This window comes from Apis mellifera, linkage group LG11 (genome assembly GCF_003254395.2).
Source record: "Apis mellifera strain DH4 linkage group LG11, Amel_HAv3.1, whole genome shotgun sequence".
NCBI classification, from domain to species: domain Eukaryota; kingdom Metazoa; phylum Arthropoda; class Insecta; order Hymenoptera; family Apidae; genus Apis; species Apis mellifera.
The window spans coordinates 14,023,628-14,045,584 of NC_037648.1; the positions used below are offsets into that span (position 1 = coordinate 14,023,628).

At 40.9% G+C, this 21,957-nt stretch overlaps 1 protein-coding gene across 4 annotated transcripts in view; it reads right to left on the reverse strand.

Annotated features, from left to right (window-relative positions):
• mGlutR1 (metabotropic glutamate receptor 1) overlaps positions 1-21,956 on the reverse strand; it is a 30,457-nt gene extending 8,501 nt beyond the window's left edge. For 2 of the 4 annotated variants that reach the window (XM_006566243.3, XM_026443533.1), the window contains exons 1-4: positions 20,320-21,956; positions 7,993-8,923; positions 6,544-7,355; positions 1,354-1,466 (exon numbers count right to left, since the gene is read on the reverse strand). In XM_006566243.3, coding sequence (XP_006566306.1) covers positions 1,354-1,466; positions 6,544-7,355; positions 7,993-8,594 — 1,527 coding nt within the window. In that variant the 5' untranslated portion in view covers positions 8,595-8,923; positions 20,320-21,956. 4 annotated transcript variants of the gene reach the window in all.
• Position 21,957: the final 1 nt, after the last annotated feature.

The following is a 21,957-nucleotide window of genomic DNA, read 5'->3' on the forward strand; positions in this document are numbered from 1 at the left end:
TCGTTATTATTTTTCTTTTCAGAAAATATTTCCTCCGTTGTATATCTTTAAATATGTCACACTTTGATAATCAGAGATATATGCACAAATATCTCTTTTTCTTTTTTTCCCTATACGAGTAATCCGCATTGGTGCGAAAGTTGAGCACCAGTTAAAAAGTAACTAGTTAAAAATAAAGTTATCTTTATATTTTTAAATTAGTTTTTGTTTTAACCTAAAAAAGAATATATATGATATACCATTTCTTTTCTTCGTTAATGAAAATATTCTTATATCGTTTCTTTTCTTCGTTATTCGTCCCCCCTTCCCCAGAAAATATTCCACCAATAGAACTTCTTGTTGAATTCCTTGTCGTTTATATACACCTCTTTTTCTTTTTTCCCCTATGCGATTAAACTCTGATGTCAAAGTTGGGTATTGAAAAGTAACTAGTTAAAAATAAAGTTACTTTTGTAACATTATTGTTATAATTGATTTGTCTAATTTTAATCGTTATTGTTTCACGAGTTATTCGCGATTATTATTGCGTTACGTTTTGAATTATTAAATTTTCTCCATCACGGAATAAAACTCGTGCTCATGACGATTCAAAGAGAGAGAAAGAGAAAGAGAGAGTTATATTTCATCCTAGATAAGTAAGCGTCCACGTTGGTGGAAGGGGGAAGGTCGCGTTGCAATTTATACCCGCTGCTTTATCGTTCGAAACACGAGTCTGGCGATTTACGATTTTTATCGAAAAAACAAGTCGTTAATTTTGGATGCAACAGAATCGGAGAAAATTTCGTTTCAAATTTATTTAAATTGTTTAAAGTATCGTGTATCGAAATAAGAGAATTTTTGTACGGCATTAAAAATTAATTTTCCTCCAAAATATGAGTGGAGAGAAATTTTAAACGATTCGAAAACGAAGAGATGAAAGGAGATTTACCCGGTTACTCGAAAGTGCGATCGAAAAAATTCTTTTCTTTTGAAGAAGAAAAAAAGGTGAATCTAACCTCTAAGTGGAAGAGGAAATTAATCGTAAAGCGGTTTAATAATCCCGAAGGAATACGATAAAGCAGGTTAAAAACGAATCGCATGGAAGATGAAATTCAATCGTGCTAACTGCAATTCCCTAACGGAGAGCCAACGGGATTATTACAATTTATAGCAGTTCTTCACACCGGCCCCAAACTTCCTCCAACTATAATTCTCTCTCCTCTTTCCTCGTTCGAACCCGATAATAATAAAAAGATTCTTCTCGATATTCGAACGAACGTGAACTTTCCCTCGAATTTTTGCTCGATTGAGAGGGGAGAAAAAACGTAAAAAAAAAAAAAAGTTTCGAATAACAAAAAAAGTGCTCTCACTTGCCTGATACTGATAACCGTTGGTGCCGTTGTGTTCCGATTTTCGAAAGTTGAGAATCTCGTATCGCGCCAATCCGTCTCCGTGCTCGTCGAACTTCACCTCGCTTCCCGCCGCGTCTGAAACAATTTCGAACATTCGTATTTTTATTAAAAAAAAGAAGGAGAAGCGATTACAAGTCCAGTTTGAATATAAAAACAATTTAAAAAATTACTTGTTAAAATTCTCGAATAACATTTATTCCATCAACTGTTATATATATATATATATATATATCGATTTATTTTTCGTATAACCTAACCTAATCTTGACTGTTTTACCATTGCCAATTATTTCCAGTTAATATTATTGCGGTTTTAAATTATCGAAGCATTAGGGAGTTTATTTAGGGAGTTTAAGTTTACACGTAACTTGGTTACATTTTCCCCACCACTGGTCGCAATACACTAGGATCCTCGCCACTATTGTCAAGTTTGTCTACTCCCTGAGTATAATTGTTTCATAGGATAACAGGATTTGTCTCGAGTTGATCGTCTAAAAGGGAAGATGATCGATGCTTCTGTATAGAAAGAGGTTCAGGCTGTGAATTCCCTCTTCAGAATTGTTTATCGTTGGTTGTTAACTTGTTCTACAATTGGAAGGATCTCTCCAGAGCATCAAGGCCAAGATCGATATATATATACAGGAAAGTATCTCGCCATTTATTTCGTTGGATGGAAAAATCGTTTCGTTAGAGATTAACACAGTTTTTTTTTTTTTTTTTTTAATTATCGGCTGCTACGCGTCTGCCCTATATTGGACAACTTGATAACCGATTGAAATTATATTCTCTCGAGTTTTCAACACGATTCGTTCGATTTTTTTTTTTATTACGTTACACGAGAAAAATTTTATCTCGATCAACAGGTTCGTTGACGATCGATTTGAGATCGAAACCGAGATCGAATTTTCGAATCTAATATTCTGCGAATAGAAAAAAAAAAAAAGATAAAGAAAAATTTTTCCATCCTTGGTAAAAGTATCGAAAATTTTCCAAGCGAGTTGAAGAAATACAGTGTTGCCGTGTGCAATTTTTATCACATGCGGAACGAAGGCAATCAATCCGCCTAATGCATTGCTTCATTAGCGGGACTGATTGTATCGGATTAGGTGGGAGCGTGACGGATATTTTTTCGCCTCGTTCATTCGTCGTCCCGTTTTTTACGCAGTTATGCACATTCGATGCAGAATCTTTTAATTTCATGATACAATTATGCGATGGAGAAACGAAGAGATATTTTCGTTAGTCTTTTCGTGTATATACGCGAACGAAACTTTGCAGATACGACGATTTTTACGACGAGTTTTTATGGGTGTTTATTTGATCATATAAAAAAAAACACGAAATGTAAAATGATTTCATTATCGAGGATAAAATTTTTATTTATTTGTGCGAATTGGAGAATTAGTATAAAAAGCATTAGTATAAAAAGTTTACAAGTTTCATCGACGAAACGAAAGTTGAGAATCTCTCGCGTGTAATTTTGTTCAAGAAACTTCTCGTTCGATCCACGATGATAAAATAAGACGTTATCACGATATACAATAATTATGCACGTGAAAAATAATATCAAGCTTAATAATTATCGCCAATTAGAAACGAAAAAACAAGATCCTCTTGAAACGAACGAGCTTTCTTATTCCTTTTCGAGAGGAGAAAGAAAGATAAAAAATTTCGTTTCTTATTTCGCGATCTGCGGTTGGATCGGTAAGGAAGAAATCTTTCCATATCTTTATTTCTCGCGCGGTTTGAATTTCGTACAAATCGCAGCGAGCCGCACACGCGGTCCAATCGATAACGCGGCCACTACCGATTCGATTCGAGATATCGAGGCGCGTACGTATCCATGCGTTTTATCCACGGTGGCGCGTGGGTGGAGAAAGGGAAAGGGATGGAAGGCAAGATGCTTTGTTGTTGTTATTATGCATCGATTTAAAAAAAAGGAGAAGAATAATTTTCGCGCATCCTTTTTTGGGAAAATCTTTGCTGCAAACTTTTGTCGCTCCATCGTTCGTCGTAAACTATAAAGAAACAGGGAAACGCGTTACTTCTTTGTCGTGTATTGAAGAGAGGAAAAAAATTATATATATATTCCGGATGTATCCCGAACATCGTTTTTCACGAAGAGTGAGAGAAAGTGGAAAAAGGGAGGGGAAAGATGAATGCATTTCGCTCTTGCCCCTCGATCCATCTAACGTATTCGTCACGCATTCGCGTCTGATAAACGGGAGGGAAAAAAAGAAAAAAAGAAAAAAAAAACAATGGCCTTGGACTGCACATTTAGGATCGATACAGCACGATCCCCCTGTGATACTACCACCACCCCCCACCTTTCTCCCTCTCCCTCTTTCTCTCCACCTGTCTATCATCTCTCCAACTGTCAACCTCTCTCGGACATCCCTTCTCCTCTCCTCTCTTCAACCCTTTCCCGCCTCCCTTTTTATCTTTTTTATCTCTCTCTTTCCAAAAGAAATAAAGAAAGAAAGAAAGAAAGGAAGAAAGGAAAAAAATCTCGCGGCCTCGTGAACTGCGATCCAGCGCCAAAAATTGCGTCCTTCCCTCCCTCTCTCTCCCTCTCGGCCACGCTGAGAATTCGTTCGAGCGTTCCAGCGTGGAGATCTGCCCGATTCGGGAATGCATCGAGCTCGGGGGAAATGCTTGGAATGGCTCGGTCTCCGCGAAACGGCCTTTCATGCTGTTCACGTGATTAGGGGGCGGGAGGGGGGAGGGAAAGTTGGAAACGATACAATTTGTCACGGTGCAGGTGTATTCGCGGTGATTAATGTGTACGAATTGAAAGTGTAGAATTTTTTTTTTTAACAAAAAACAAAGCTGATAATTTATTTATCTTTGAAGAATATTAAAGTGAAGTTTAAGACTTTTTTTTTTCTTTCTTTTTTTTTTAGGTACTAAAAATTGAAATTTAAAAAGATTAACAATCGATCAATGACTATATTATATGATAAGCGTGAATAGCATGAATTCTCACGTACTTTTATTTGATTTCTTTTTTGATAAATGATTTTGATAAAAATCAATGGGGATATTTGAGGATAGATTTAGTAGTCTTTTTTTTTTTTTAGCTCGAAAACAATTTGGAGATGGAGAGTTGTTCAAAAAATCAAAACAATTATTTTCTTCAACAATTACTTCCCTAATTACACAAATATTCAACAGATCAGACGATCCTCCATTTTCGACTCGTTATTGTAATAAAAATATTTTCAAAAAAATTTGTAAAAAAATTTGTATAACGCGTGAGAACAATGTCCATACGACATTTTGTTTTATTTAATATTTCTTTTTTTTTATAAAATACCGCGTGCAAGAATCAATCAAGTTTCTCATTTTTCATTTCTCGAATATCGAAATCGACAACGATTATTTATTATTTCACATTTTGCATCTCGTCCCATCTCGTTTCTCGAGACCCGAGAACTCGAAAACTCGGCGCGTTGATATTTCACTCGCGTATGCATGCATACGAAAGAAGAGGCCACGAGCCTCGCAAATTCTAATATCACCCCCCTCCTCCCCCTCCCTTTCCCTCCGCCCAAAGTAAAACTCAATCAAGCGCGAAATACCGAGAGATGAAAACAGCATCGGCTCCCTCCCCACGAATTATCCCTCGTTCTCAAAGAGCAGCCACGAACAGTTAAGCTATGCAGGTGGCCCGTGAAATTTCATATCGGATTCTCTCACGTCTCCCCCTCCCCCCTCTCCAATGTCAATGCCTTCCTTGCACCTTCGTTGCACCTCTTTTTTTTTTTTTTTTTTCTTCTTTTTGTCGTTCGATATTATCCCCTCGCCTTCGCCTCTCACAAAAGCATGTGCGTGCGTGCGTGCATGCGTGTATGCGCCACGAATCGCGTTTATTGCTCGAGGAGGGGAGGATTAAAGGACAAATATCCGAATATTCGAATTCTTCCCGCCTTCCATTGTTTCTCTACGTACGCACCCATTACATTATATTATATTGCACTATGCTACACTACGCTACGTTATACTACATTATATTACACTATATTATATTATATTATACTACACTACACTATATTATATTACACTATGTTATATTACACTACTCTACATTACATTACACTACGCTACACTACGCTACACTATACTGTATTATAGTATACTACACTACGCTACACTATGCTACATTACGATACACTACGATACACTACGCTACACTGCGCTACACTACGCTACACTACGCTATATTATACTATATTATAGTATACTACACTACGCTACACTACGCTACACTATGTTGCACTACACTACACTACGCTACACTACGCTACACTATACTGTATTATAGTATACTACACTACGCTACACAATGCTACACTACGCTACACCATGCTACATTACGCTACACTACGCTATATTATACTATATTATAGTATACTACACTACGCTACACTACGCTACACTATGTTGCACTACACTACACTACGCTACACTACGCTACACTATACTGTATTATAGTATACTACACTACGCTACACAATGCTACACTACGCTACACCATGCTACACTACGCTACACTACGCTACACCATGCTACACTACGCTACACTACGCTACACTATACTACACTATGCTACACTACGCTACACTATACTACACTACGCTACACTATGCTACATTACGATACACTACGCTATATTATACTGTATTATAGTATACTACACTACGCTACACTACGCTATACTATACTGTATTATAGTGTACTACACTACGCTACACTACGCTACACTACGCTACACCATGCTACACTACGCTACACTACGCTACACTATACTACACTATGCTACACTACGCTACACTATGCTACATTACGCTACACTATGCTACATTACGCTACACTACGCTACATTGCGCTACACTATGCTACACTATGCTACACTGCGCTACACTGCGCTAAACTGTGCTACACTACGCTACACTGCGCTACACTGCGCTACACTACGCTACACTGCGCTACACTACGCTATCCTATACTACGCTACACTATACTATGTTACACTATACTAGACTAGATTACACTACATTACACCACACTATACTGCGTTATAATACACTATACTACATTACGCTACATTACACTACACTGTATATACACACGCAGCCATACAAAATTCTTACCTATGAAGGAGACGTTGAGGAGGTAATTCCTGTAGAAGACGCCACGGTCGTAGTTGGCCATGGAGGGGCAGAGACCCTTGAGTTTGGAACACACGTCCTTCTGGAGGTTGTGGAGGGCCAACGCGAACGCGTACACCGCGTCCACCACGAATTGGACTTTGGACTCTTGCTCGTAACCCCTTTCGGAGGTTAATCTGAGGTTGGGGGGGCAGAAGAGCGTTGTGGCGTTCAGGGTGGTTTGGGTTGGCCCGTTCCGTTCCTTTTTGAGGAGGCAGTCGAACACCTCCTCCCAATACTCGCTGAACCACGGGTTTCGACGATTGGTGTCGGGGGTCAGGGAGGCCATGTAGTCGTCGAAGCCGGGAATATTCTCGGATTGGAGCTCGACCGTGATGGCGCCCTCGGCCTCCTCCTCGAGGCCCTCGACCAGCTTGATCTGCCTGCCCCAACCGTCGCTGGCCAACCATTGGAACGGCTGGCTCAGGTTCGACCTCCTCGCAGCCTCGAGGATCCCCCTCGCGTCCTCGGCACGCGTGAACAGCACCACGGCCCGTGCGTTCGCCTTCTTGCTCAATCTTTGGATTATGTCGTCGAACATGCGATCGTCGGCCGCGCTCGGCACTTTGACAGCGGCCGCTATGCACACGTTCCGCTCGGTCGCCTCCCTCGTGAACACCTCGATCCCGTATTCACCGTAACTGCCCTCCGAGTAGACGGTCGAGACGTAGGACCAGTTGGCGCTCTTCACCACGTCCACCAACGCGATCGATTGGAACGTGTCCGGTGGAACCGTCCTCGCGAAATAGTCGAACCTGATATGATCGTCCGACGATTTTAAAGATTTCGTTGTATTTGTGGTATGGAAATTTTTGGCCAATTTCTCTTCGTAAAAGTTTTGGACGTATTTGGCGAGAATTATAACAATATAAATATTCGCGTAATAATTTACTCTGCTGGAAAAACGAGATAAATTTTAAAACCCTTTGCATTCCAGACCGAACCTCCAATAACTCTACACAAACCTGTATTCTAATATATTTAATTTGTATCCTGATATTTTATGTACTTTTACACGTAAGGAAAGAAAATTTATCGAATATTAAAGTCTATAATTATCATGTGATCAGGGATAAAACGTTTTTCGCCTTTCTTATTTCATCCCCTCTCACGTATTTCCCTTTTCTCTCAATTTCTCACCGGATATAAATTACATGAATAACCGAAAAGATAAACCCTCGCTCCAACGAATCTCATTCTACCGTACTTTCACAAAACCGACAAAACTCGAAAAAATACTAGACAAAAGTAAAATCTAACCATTCGGTACAGCACACCGTTCCACGTCCTCGCAAAATTACCCCAGAAAAAGGATCTAGGGAATTCATTTCAATCGCCAAATCTCCGCCACCTTCCGAGAGCGCCGAATGAGACCGGAGGGAATAGAGTCACCTGGTCTTGTCGCTGAGCGCCTTGGCTGTGGATGCGGGCGAGATCTGGGGTATGTGGAACAGTCTGAGCAGATTCGCAACCTGCAACGACACGGAACTGTAAGAGCCCCCTATCACGCCGAATATCGGTCCGGCGCTCGCCGTCTTCTTGACCCTTGGCGCCGATCTGTCCGCGCACTCGAGCACGCTCATGTCCAAGTTCGACAACGACGCCCTCACGAAGTGCAGGCTCTGGTTAAGGGCGTACGTGTCCCGTCCGCACGTGTCCAAAATGTGCACCCCTATAGTGATCCCGGGTAATATATCCTCGTCCCTGTTTATCTGGTCGACGGCGAACAGCATAGCCTCGAGCCGCTGCACCCCCCGGTTGTACACGTTCGGCCCGCACGAGGCGCCCCCCTTCTCGTGGACGGGGAACAAACCGCCCAGCACAATGTCCCCCGGGATCACCACCGACTCGCTCCTACCAGCCACCCTCCAATCGCTGCCCCCGGAATATATGGAGAGCCGGTGAAGGGACACGAGCAGCGCCAACATCCGGGCGAGGGGCCGCTGGCTCATCTTTCCTTTCCACTTCTCCCCGTCTCTATTTATCCATCTCATTCGATTTCTTCCTCTCTCTCTATGGACTTGGAGGAAAGAATCTCTCTTCTTCTTCTTCGAGGAGAATCTTTTTTTATGTTCTGTTTTTCGGAGAAAGGGAAGGGGAAGGGGAGAGAGGGAGCGAGAAGGGGAAGATCGAAAGTTATCTGACGGTGTCGGCCAACTCGTTTCCCTCGAGGGTTGTCCGTCCGTCGTTCGTTTCACCGGGCGGCGTCGTGCTTCCTCTTCCCGCGTCGAGCGTCATCTCCCCTCTTCCCCTCTTCTCTTCCCGCCCAAGGTGCTCGCAGGGAGAGCGCGTCGTCGCTACGTCCCCCCTCGCTCGGCCCAGCCTGAGAGGAGAGTAGGAAGTTAGTAGTTAGACAAGATGGTTGGGGAGACGATTTGGGAGGGAGGAGGATTTCATTAATTTTTTTAAGTAATGATACAAGTAAAATTTAAGAAGTTCAATTTTTTTTCGAGATTTAAGAGAATTATTGAAACATGTTGGATGAGTGTATTGTAAAATTTTATGGATGATTGAATAACTGTGATTTTTGATATTTGCTTCGTCTCAAATTTTTCCAAATTTTTGTTTTTTAGCTTTTCGATAATTATTTGTAAAATTTTGAAGATTTCTTCTCCGTTGATCTCTTTCTGAAAGATTGATCGGGAGTGAAAGATGATTGTATTGTAAAATTCCATGGAATTTCAAAAAAGTGCAAGGAGAAATGTTTTGTCTTTGTCTTTCAAAATTTCTCTTCTCTTTCCGCGAAATGCGGTTAAAATCTTGTAAAACTCTATAAAATAATAAAACTTATACAAAATGTATAAAATATAATAAAATAATTAAATCGTGATTCGAGAAATTAAAAAACTTAAAAAAAAAAAAGTACAAGAGATTTCCATAAAACGAAGAAAGATACCAAGTTCAAAATTTCAAAATATTTTTCGACAACTTTCCACATCCAAGTTTCAAATAAATAAATAAGAAGAGCGAAATTTACCATCCAGAAGAATAAAATAAATAAAATAAAAATAAAATAAAATTGAAAAACAAAAAAAAATCTTGTAAAACTCTATAAAATAATAAAACTTATACAAAATGTATAAAATATAATAAAATAATTAAATCGTGATTCGAGAAATTAGAAAAGTTAAAAAAAAAAAATACAAGAGATTTCCATAAAACGAAGAAAGATACCAAGTTCAAAATTTCAAAATATTTTTCGACAACTTTCCACATCCAAGTTTCAGATAAATAAATAAGAATGGAAGAGCGAAATTTACCATCCAGAAGAATAAAATAAATAAAATAAAAATAAAATAAAATTGAAAAACAAAAAAAAATCTTGTAAAACTCTGTAAAATAATAAAACTTATACAAAATGTATAAAATATAATAAAATAATTAAATCGTGATTCGAGAAATTAGAAAAGTTAAAAAAAAAAAAGTACAAGAGATTTCCATAAAACGAAGAAAGATACCGAGTTCAAAATTTCAAAATATTTTTCGACAACTTTCCACATCCAAGTTTCAGATAAATAAATAAGAATGGAAGAGCGAAATTTACCGTCCAGAAGAATAAAATAAATAAAATAAAATAAAATTGAAAAACAAAAAAAAAAAGCTGGAAGCTCGAATTAATTGAAAAACGCTACGTGCTGTCCCCCGCGCGACAGGCGAACGAAAGAAAGAATGGGAGAAACGCGATACGCTCGAACTTTTCCAGCGAGAACTTTTTCTACGTACGTCGAATGTCGAGCGAAGTGAGAGAGAGGGGGTAGAGAAGGAGGTGGGGGGAGAGAGAGAGAGACGAAGAACTTTCGTAGCGGAAGCAAGTTTCGCGAGAAGCCTCTCTTCCCCCTCCCCCTTAATCTCCCTGAATTCTGATCGCGACAGGAGTAGGAGGAGGAGGGGGAAGAAGACGATAAAAGTATTAATAAATCGACCAAGAAGTCGAACCTTCCCCGGGAGGAAGGGGGGAAAAAATTCCAAACAGATTTTTATCTAAAAACTTTATCCAGCGAAAAATTCTTCTCACTTTTTCTAGCGATCGATAAAATTCATCGTGGAGAGATTTATTATATATAAATTCCAATCTTTAAAATTATAATCTCCATTTATTTAGAGTTTTTAGAATGTTTAAATCTTTCTGTCTCGCACGACAAAGTTTTCAACAGATTTTTACTTTCGTTCGTATTTCCATCCTAGAGAAATTTTATCTCCCCCTCTCCCCTCCCAAATTTTCATTTTCATCCTTCCATTCGATTTTCGAACACTTCTCTCTCGAGAGTTCCACTCCTCTTCTCGAACTCGGCGAGACAATACGTCAACGATTCTTCTTTTTCTTCTTCTTCTTAATCCATTTCACTTTTTTTTTTTCTTTCGAAATTTAATCAAATCGCTGTTCAGAACGGTGATCCACTTCTCCGTTTGCTGGGAAAAGCGGAGGAAAGCGCGGGAAAATTCTCTGCCTGGGTCGAGTCTCGAGCAGAGAGAGAGAGAGAGAGAGAGAGAGAGAGAGAGAGAGAGAGAGAGAGAGAGAGAGAGAGAGAGAGAGAGAGAGAGAGAGAGAGAGAGAGAGAGAGAGAGAGAGAGAGAGAGAGAGAGAGCTCGTTAAATTCCCTCCAACTCGTACTCGTTGAGCGGACTTAATTTCACGGAACTCTAACAAGCCGCCGGGCCGTGGTTCCCTAAAGCCTTTAAAAATTCGAGAGCACTCCGCCGCTTTCCCCCTCCCCTCCCCACTCCCCACTTCTTCGCCTTCTTACCTCCTTGCCACAGCCACAGATGGGAGGATCGTCGTCGATTCGAGTTGGCGCCCGTTTCAGCGATTGTTTCCACCTTCCCTTCTAAATTGTCTCGCCTCTTGGCTTTCCGCCTTGTTTCCTAACTGGGACTTTGAGCGCCGACTCGAGCGCGTTTTAATCGTTCCGTACCGCTATTATTTCTAATTACACCTCCAGTACAACTCCTTTCCCCTCCCCTCCCTTATTTTATTTGTACGCGATTACGCGTTGGGAAAAATGCGAATACGCAAATCGCGTCGAAATCGTTTATCCATCTAGTGAAATTTTCTAGTGGAAATTTTACGAATGATGATATGAATTATTCGCTTTCTAATTATTGTGCTTTGTAATTCCTCTCTTATTTTATTATACACGTGGAGAAAAATATAGAAAGATATTTAAGATCGTTCGAAATTTATCTGTCTGGTGATTTTTTTCTTCTGGTGAAAATTTGAACGATATCCGACGTACGTATGTTTAAAGAATTATATTGAGAAAGTATTCTTGTAAGATCAAGTACAGAAGAAAGTGTTTCGAGATTTCAATCGTTTCACCGTTATTTCTAATTACAATTCCTTTCATCCTTTGTTTTATTTATTATTACATGGGAAAAATGCGTAAAGATGGAATATACGTAAAAGCGTTGAATCGTTTAAAGGTTATCTAGTGATTTTCTAGTGGAAACTTGAATAACGACATTAAATACATTTTTCGCTTTCTGATTACTACACTCTAATCCCTTTCCTTCCTCATTTCATTCATGTGGAGAGAACGTTAAAATCAATCGTTCAAAGTTTATCTATCTAGTGATTTTCTAGTGAAAATTTCAACGACCATATGATCCGACGTACTTGTTCAAAGAATTATTCACTTTCGCGGCAGTTCGAGTCTTCTTGTATAATAAGATCAAGCGCGACGAGTGGAGATGGAGAGGAGGAGGAGGAGGGGGAGAAGGGGAAGGAGAAGTAATTTAACGGTAAGAAAAGTTCAAGTACAAGTTCCATCGAGGTCGATCGCAGTCTGCCGACGGCGGAAGGCTGGCATCATAAACGGGTGCACTTTAACCCCTCCCCCTCCCGCCCCGTGACGCCAGACTTTCCAGACGAATATTTCGCGTTCGGGGAGAAGGAGAAGGAAGCAGCCTCGATCGACTCTTTTTTTATCCCGGTTACCCCGGTTTCTTAAAGCGACCCAATTATCCTTTCCAGCATCCTTTTTTTTTTTTTACATCTTCTTTTGTCTAAATAGAGATTGGACATCGATTTATAAAATTTATAACATTTATTCGTTAGATATATATATATACATATATCCTTCGTCCTATCTCGTTCAATAAAATTCTCTCGATTCGTCACCTCGTGTTTTCAATTTCCTTTTATAACGAGTTTTCGAAATTAGATCCCTCCACTCTCCAAACATTCCCAAAATTCACATCCTCCTTACGAATTATCCGTATATATATACGTAAGATATTTGGAAATTTCTCCCTCTATATATAATCGAATCGTATCGATCGATTTTTAAAATTTAGAATGAAAAAGAGAGAGCGATAATCGACAACTCTTTTGCCCGAAAGTAAAGTATCTCCCTCGCTGTTCTTTCTCAACCTTTCCTTTTCACGGAGAGCGAGGAAAGGAGTGGGGGACGCGAGTGTCCTCTCGGCGGTGGAGAGGGGGGAGACGTCGAAGGCGTCGAAAATGGTGGCGTGCACACACGATCGAAAATTTGTCACGTCGCGGCACGGCCACGCGACAAATCCAACGAAGTAAATGGAGGTTTTATGCAAACCGGGGCTTTCATTTCTCTTCTCACCGGCCAAGTGCCATCCTCTGTTTCCACTCCTTCTCTCCTCTCCCCTCCTTCTTCTTCAGCTCTTTGTTAACGGCCCACTTCTGTCACGCGTGCGGGGCAAACAGGCGGCCACCTTCTCAACGGCCACCGTTTCTTATCTATCGAGAAAGAACTTGGGGAGAGAGAAGGGGAGGGGAGAGCCATTTATCCGCCATATCTCGCATACGGTGTGGATGAAGCGCAGTTATTAATCTTGTTACAGATCTTTCTTTTTCTCTCTTTGTAGGTTTTCAAATTAGGTTGATATGAATCGATTTTATTAATCGATCATTCGTTTCATTTGCTGGAAAAAAAAAAGAGAAATTGTTTCTTCGAAATAATCGAACGATTTTTTTATTAAAATTTAAGAAAATCGGTGTATAGATAGGAATAATAATACGAGAAGTATAATTTCGATTACTATTATTACAAACGATGCAAATCTTGAAATTACGAGAAATCTCGATTCGAGATAAAAATATATATATTGTTATTGTTCGGTATAATGATCTTGAACACGATCAGATCTTTTCAAGGAATAATAATACGAGAAGAAAAATCCTTCTACTTTCCAATTCTACTTGCTATTACAAACGTAGATAGATCGTGTAAAATTACAATAAATTTCCAATTCGTATGCCAATGCGACAGGATAAGATTAAGAGAACTGCCTTCATAATTCGATATATTAAATTAAATTCTAGTCGAGACGAAATATCTCTCGTATTTCAATCCGTTTACTTAATCGCGTTATTGTACGAGGAGTATCTTTAAAACTGTTCAATAAGACCGGATATAATAATCGAAAGTAACGAAGAAGAAAGATCCGTCGAAAATTACGAGCGAAACTTCGAGAATGAAGCGTTCGAGAAACACAAGAAAAATATGCGAACAATAATAACACGAAAATATCCTTTCCCTATTATAACAACATATAAATCTTTTCTAAAAATCAGATACAAAAATTGCAATGTAACCAATCTCCAATCCTTGTAATACATTCCCCTATATTTCGATCCATCTTTTTCAACCGTACATCATTGAATCCCGGCTTTTCCATGGTAGAGATCGAAAGCCCTCCTCTCCTCCCCCACCTCTCCCACCCGCTCGAATATTCTCGCACGCGTGAACCGTTCTCCTCGGCTCGTTCCACGCTCGATGCACCTTCTTCTCGCGCGAGACCTCCACCTCCAGTCCCCCTCCCCCTCCACTTCTCCCCCGTTCCCCATCCCCTCTCCGCCCTATCTCGGCCCCGTCTCTCTTCCCGGCCTTAAATAAAAAGGGGGGTATATCTCTATCCCCGTTTAGAGTATCGACCGACCGTAGGTGCAGCTAACCGTAACCACTCTGGATATTTACCCGGAGCTTTCCAGCTGTCTCCTCCTCCCCCCCTCCCCTTCCTTCTCTCGATATTCGCGCCTATCCCGATAAACTCTTTTCCCCTCCCGCTTTATTAATTCGAATTCCTGTGAGAATTTTTTCTTTTTTTTTGGGAAGAGGAGAGAGAGAGAGAAGACATGAATTAATTTTTTTCTTTTTTTGGAGAGAGAATCTTATTCTTTCTTTGGACTCGATTGATTTAATTGATCGATTAATATCGCGAGTGTGGAGTTTGATTGATTAAGTTTGGGGAAAATTTAGAAAAGGAAAAGGATTATTTATGTAATTGTAGATTAAAATAATTTTTTATTTATCATTTATCGAATAATTAAAGATAAAAATTATGAATAAAATGTTGTTCGTTAATTCGGTTGTATATTGTCGTTTTAATAATTCAAATGAATTTGTGATTAAAGATATTTAATAAAATATAGATTCAAGTCAGAATGCATTGTATATAAGATTTAAAAATTTTTGGCTCTCTATTCAAATTGTATACTCAAGACACTTAACGATTTTTCCTCTAACGATTTCGACCGCGTGAATGTCTCGAACAGGTATTTCGAGACGATGCGAACGAACTGCAGAAGAGTTTCTATTTTCGAATACGCCATCTCGGTCGAATTGCTAAATAATTCCCCGCAAGAAGATCCGGTTCTCGGGAGAAACATGGAGGATATTTCCGGCCGTGCGTGAAAAATGGCGGGAAAATCAACTTTCAAGAAATCAACTTAATTAATCGATCAATGAAGAAACGAAAAATATCCGACATTCTTCAAAGCGATTATAATTCGAAAAGAAAAAAAAAAGGGCAAGAAGATTACTTTTGTACTTTCGTATAAACTTAAATCTTCATTATTTTAACTATTTTCAAACTCGCAACGATGGATATATATATATATATCTCCCGTTAAATATATTTGCGAATTCGAACGCGGCTGAAAATATAATTCATCAGTTTATCGATTTCCTTTGCGCGACGAGGTAATTTTGGAATTACCAAGTTTGTACGTATATATATATACATCGTATGAAATCAATTATCGATCCCTTGGATAATTTTAGAAATTTGCAGGAAAATCATTCCATCCCCAGAAAATTCTCCTACTCGAAAGAAGAATCCATCTTCAGACACCCAACACCCAAACCAATTAGGTGCAATTAATACTCAACTTCTTATTTCGATCCATTAACTGTTTCCTTCCTTTCTTCCTTCCTTTCTTCCATCTCCGTCCCTCCCACGTCACGCGTTTCTCCTTCTCACGCCGAGAGAGAAAGGAAAGATGCTCGTTTCTCTCTCCCCCCTCTCCTCCCTACCTCCGCGCCGCGAGAAGCAATCATCGACGACCGTTGGAAAGCGTTGGGGAACGATGTTCGATTCGAATCTCTATCCTCTACGTGTTTACGTACGGACGCGCGCGCATTACCAGTTTCCTGGGCAATCACGGGCAGGAAGTTGGCCGCAAAATTATTAGTCCGAAAGCACCCGGATACACAGGCTTCGGTATGCATGGTGGGCGGCGTCGAGTTTTCGACGAGTTTCGCGGAAAAAATTCGGGAAGGAAAAAGTCGGTTCGGCGTTTGGCGGTTGAAATAGGCAAAATTCCCTAGAAATTTCCCCAAGTTACGATTTGTTGTAAATCGTAGAGATTAATTGATTGTCGAGAAGGAATTGGTGGAAAAGAGTAAGAGAAATTTAGAAATATATCGGAATCATTATTATTCTGATCAAATTCCCTAGGCAGAGTGACAATATTCGAATAAACGAATCTTCTGCAAGTTGGAATGGAATCTGGTTAATTTGTTTGTCTTTAACATCGAGGAAACGTTATCCAACAGTTCCCTAGAAATTTCCCTAAATTGGACGTTTATAATAAATCGTAGAAATATTGATTGTTGGGAATGAGTTGGTGGAAAAAAATAAAAGAAATTTATAAAAATATTGGAATCTTTATTATTCTCATCAAATTTGTTTTTAACATCGAGGAAACGTTGTCCAACAGTTCCCTAGAAATTTCCCTAAATTACGATTGGACGTTTATAATAAATCGTAGAAATATTGAATATCGGGAATGAGTTGGTGGAAAATAAATTTACAAAAAATATCTGAATTTCTATTATTTTCATCAAATTGATCTGTTAAACAAATCTGCAATAATTGAAGTGGAATCTGATTAATTTGTTTGTCTTTAACATCGAGAAAACGTTATCCAATAATTTCCTAGAAATTTCCCTAAATTATTGAACGTGGATTTGACGGTGAATCGTCGGAAAAGAGTGAAAAAATCTATCGGATTGGAATCTAGAAAAATTAACTTGCGCGCATTATTCTCAACAAATTCCCTAGGTAGACAAATCTGATTAGAATGGAATCTGGTTGCTGGTTAATTTGTTCACTTTTAACCTAATCAAGGAAACGGGTTTTGAAGCACGAGTTTCAGCATGATCCTGTACGTAAAGATAATTCGAAAATAGGGGAAATTTAAAATATCTCTAAATTTACCGACATCCGTGCAGAGTTGAAAGGAAGAATCGAAGAAGAATAATTCTTATTCGAAAGTTTTTAAACTCCCCTTCTCTGTTAGTTACAATAATCTTATGACATTTCTTCTTTTTCTTCCACTTACTTTTATCCCCACGGTCGAATTAGTTTCCTTCGAGAGATAGTTTGGAAACAAAACGGGGAGCATTGTTTCCGCCGCTCAAAGCATTGTTTCCCGCGAAATTCTCAGACTCTTCCGCAGAAACGAATTTACCAAAGCGAGAAGGAGATAAAAAATGAACAATTTTCCAACTTTCTCTCCTTATTCCACAACTGTTCGTCGTCCCTTTCTTCTTTCCTCACTGAAAAATCGAATCAATCTTAGAAAAGAAAATAGTTACTTTTTTCCAGCAATACCGACCGCGTTTTTCTCGTGAGGAAAAAAATCGATCCACGAAAATTTTCCCCTAGGCGCAGAGAAATATACAATTCGAATTTCGAAAATATCAACATGAATGCACAGGATTAAATATTCCTTCAAGACTGCAATCTTTATCGAATACGAAGTAAATTTAATTTTCCCTAGATTTATACACTTCGTTCTCTCTACATTCTTCCAATATGTTCGAAATAATAATTCGAATAACCATGCCTCTGTTCGAATCTCCTTTAACAATCCTATCCTCGCCATCGACTTAAATTCGTCTGTTCAAATCGAATCAGGATCGAAGTAAAATAGAAACAGAAAAATATATATATATATTCCCTCATTCTCGATTAAAGGATGTTACCTACACTCTCGATGGAGGTGGACTAACAAACTCGAGCTCGCTTCCCTCTCCCATCCAACTCGGCCCCACCTCTTTTCCTCCTATCGCACTCTCCCCCTCCCCTCTCCCATCCTCGTTTTCGCTTTTAGTCCCGCCGCCCCTCCCACCACGACCTCCTCAAAACTCGAGCTACACGCTCGACACTTTGCCAAATGAGTTCTAATTCATGCCCCTTCTTCTCCCCTTCCCCTTCCTCTTCGATCTTTCTTCAAAGTCCTCGATCAAGTCGATCAGCACTAAGGATTCTTAGAGGCCTCTGGTCAGAAGACGCTATGATCGTTTAACGAGACTCATCCCGTGTTCTTCCACGTTGTCGATTTTAATTCGTCTCTCTTTATATAACATCGGTGCACGTGTATATATTCCAGGATAATAATATTAACAATTTGCATTTCGATTATTGCCTGCTACGAAGAGGATCAAAAGGAAATATATATTTAATTTAATAATTCTGATATTTTGCGTACCTTTACACGTAAAGAAAGAAAATTTGTCGAATCTATTAAATATTGTTGTTTCACGCGATCGATTTGTCAGAGCAAGCATCGCGATAAAAAGTCTCGTTCGATGTCTTTTCTTATTTCACATTCCATTACTCTTTTCATTTTCTCTATTTCCCTTCTCTCTATCTCTCGATTTCTCAACGGACAGGAATTATTCAATAACGAAAAGTCAAAACCTCATCCTCGCTCCGACTAATCTCATTTCGTGGCCGTATTATACGCTCGCAAAACTCGAAAAAGACTCGTCAAAGATTAAATCTAACCATTCGGTACGGTATATCGTTCCACGCTTTACAAGATTACGGCAAAGAGCTCATCGAATCTATTCGCGAGGCGATATATATATATATAAAAGACTCGAGGCACAAATAAATATTGTCGCCGTTCGAAATCGTCGCATCGATCCAAGCGGTGTCGCCCGTTTCAGTCATCACTCGAGAGCGCAAAGGGTTAAAGCATCCTCCCCCCTCCCCCTTGCCGACGATGAGGATAGGTGGTTGCGCGGTTTCCAAAATCCGTCTCTTTCGATCCTCTTCTTTTCGCTCGTTCGTGCGAAAAATTCCAGGTTTCTAGATTGGCTTTTCTTCCTCTCTCCTCCATGATTGGAGATCGAAGAGAGAGAGAGAGAGAGAGAGAGGTTAAATTTCCAAGTTCTGGAAGGGAAACGACGATTCCGTTCGTTCCCATTCTTCGACCTCTTGCGTGTCGCCGCGACCTTGGGCGCGTCTATGCACCGACGACAGCCGTTGGCGCGGCGCGCGACAGAATCCAATCCCCTCCTCCTGCCCTCCCCCTCCCTCCCTCCTCAGGGCCGCCCCTCGGGCAAATTTCGCTCGCGCTCCTCGCTCGCTTCCTTCCTTCCTTCCTTTCCTTCCTTCTGACACACATTCGGCCCCGGCTATCGCGTGTCCGCGAGCAACAAAAACAAATCAATACCCCCCCTCCTCGTCTCCCCTCCCCACTTCTCTCTCGGCCGAGATTACTATTTCTTTTTTTTTTTTCTTTCTTTTTTTCTCCCCTCCATCTCGTAGTGGACACTTTTACCTCTTTCTTCTTCTTTGCTCTTCCCTATTCGTACGTTCGCGTTGGGTGGCATACAAGAGATAAGAGATCGGGTTTCCGCGTGTTGGGAAAAATTGGATAGAGGTGGATAATTTTTTCTCCCCTTCCCTGCGTCATCTCTCTTTCTCTCTCTCCCTCTCGTTGCCTCTTTATCCGAATATCTCGATCCTCGATATTATTATTATTATTATTATTTCTTCCGTGAAATAAAATTCGTCCCATGGGATAATTATCGATCGAATTCTCGAAGAGATGATTCTTTCCTCCTCGTAAGAACAGAGAGAGAGAGAGAGAGAGTATGGAGAATATCTTGGAGAAAACGAGGGTTAACGGTCCCCGAGGAGGAACGAAAGATAAAATAAAATGGAAAGAAAAAAAGCTCCCCTCCTCTTCCTAAATCTCCTCTAAACGAATCCTCCGTTTAAAAGCCTCCGAGCGCGAGAAAAATTGCCGGCCGACCTAAATAAAGGATCTCTCTCTCTCTCTCTCTCTCTTCCATTCATTCGGTGGAAACGCAGTCGACGCCCGGGATACTCCTCCGTCGGCGGATAATAATCAGCCCCCGGATACCAGCACCGCGTGCAAATATCGCGTGCGTATCGAATCGATAATACGTTCCTGGCGGGACAGGAGGACTCCACGTCCTGTTTACCGCCCCTAAATCGGCGTCGAATTGGATTGGAGACGGGCGGGTGGGTGGGTATCGCGTGCAACAATTCCCTCGCGTTCCATTCCCTCCTTTCGATCCACATCGCGAAAAAAAAAGATCGAAGATCCATAGATCGTCGTATTCTCGAGATCACCTTTTTCTTTTCTTTAAAAGAGACAGAGAGAGAGAGGAAGAGGGGAAGGGGAGTTCCTCTACTTACCACCATTCGAATGATCCTATATATATATATATGTGTTCCTGAGGAGGATCCACGACGTCGATCCTTCTCGCCTGAGAATCACTCGCACTTGTGCTCCCCTCCCCCCGTGATCGATTCGCCTCGCACGTGTACCGACGATACGCGCAGCGAAAGATCGGTCAAATCAACACAACAAGGCTTTGTTTGTTTTTACGCACCGCACTCTCGATCCTGGACCGAACGAAGAAGAAACGAGGAGGGGGGGAGGAAGGAAGCGGGACGATCCCACTGACTCGATTACACTAATGTATATATATATATGTGTGTATGTGTATACCAGCTGATATTAGGATCGCGGAGGGTGATCCAGTGTCCGAGAGCCGAGATCTCCACTCCACTCCCCCCGTAGTTGAAACTGACTAACTCGTCCGGATAGTCGTGTCGGAAGGGGATGATGCTCGACGGGGGTTGTTTGGCAACATGACGTCGGGCGGGAGGGGGATGAGAGCGCGAGAAGCGGACTACGCGTCCGCGGTTGCCGCCACAGCACGACTGGCCGGCCGGCCCAACTACCCTCTCGCCGCTTTCCTCCCCGTATCTCCTTTCCACCGCTTTCCTCCTCCTCCTCCTCCTCTTTTCGCGAGACGCGCGCGCGCTCTCTATCTCTCTCCGTCTTTCCCACCCTCGCCTCTTCTCTCCTACTCCGCCCTCTCCCCCTCCTTCCGCCCGAGTCGAGTCGAGTCGAGTCGAGTCGAGCCGCTGTTACCGTTTCTCGGTGGATCTCCCCTCACCCCACTCCTTCTCCTCTCTCTCCTCGTAGCGATCGTCGAATCTCCCGCCAAGATTTTCGATTTTCCACGCGACACCTTCTCCTCACCCTCTTCCCCCCCCCTTTTCTCGAGGAAGAAGAGAAAATCGGGTTGAACGATTCCTTCCTTCCTTCCTTTCCTCCCTTCTCCATCGAATCGAAAATATAGATACGATTATATCGGAGAGATACGTATATTCGTATATTCGAGTATGAGTGAAACGGATGATTTGGTTATCGAAGGAGAAAAGAAGGAAGAAAAAGAGGGGACGGGTTTGGTTAGCTTGAAAACAGGATCGTAATTGGTTCGGCAAATTCGAACGCGCGTGTTTATTCGTCGTGATCGTGTGACATGGTCGTGTCACGTGAGCGTGGACATATTATAGTACAGTGTCGTCGTATTCGGAAGGATTGGAATGTATAGGGAAGGGGGAATCGCGAGGAATTGGGGAATTTGGTTGTGATGGAAATGTTAAAAAAAGAATTTTAAAAACGAATCCGATCCGATGTTCTGCAAAACGGGTGACCGAGTTATTTTTACCAACAAACGCCACGCGATCCTTCGTGCCGCGAGAAAAAAAATGGTGAAGAAAGAGCGAGACGGTGGAAATTCTTCGGTTGATATATATTAAACGGTGGTTCGGCGAAAAATCTTCTCACGTGCACTTTGATCGAGGACTGGAAATCGAATGGATCGTGTGGAAATGGCCACTTTTCGTGGAGGAGCATTAGACAGAAACGAAGACAAACCTTCTTCTTTTTCTTCTTCTTCAAAGAATCCGTTTAGAACACGTTTGTTCGTGTTCCGATTGTCCATTGATCGCGTTTTAAACGATGGAAGAGTAAGAAGG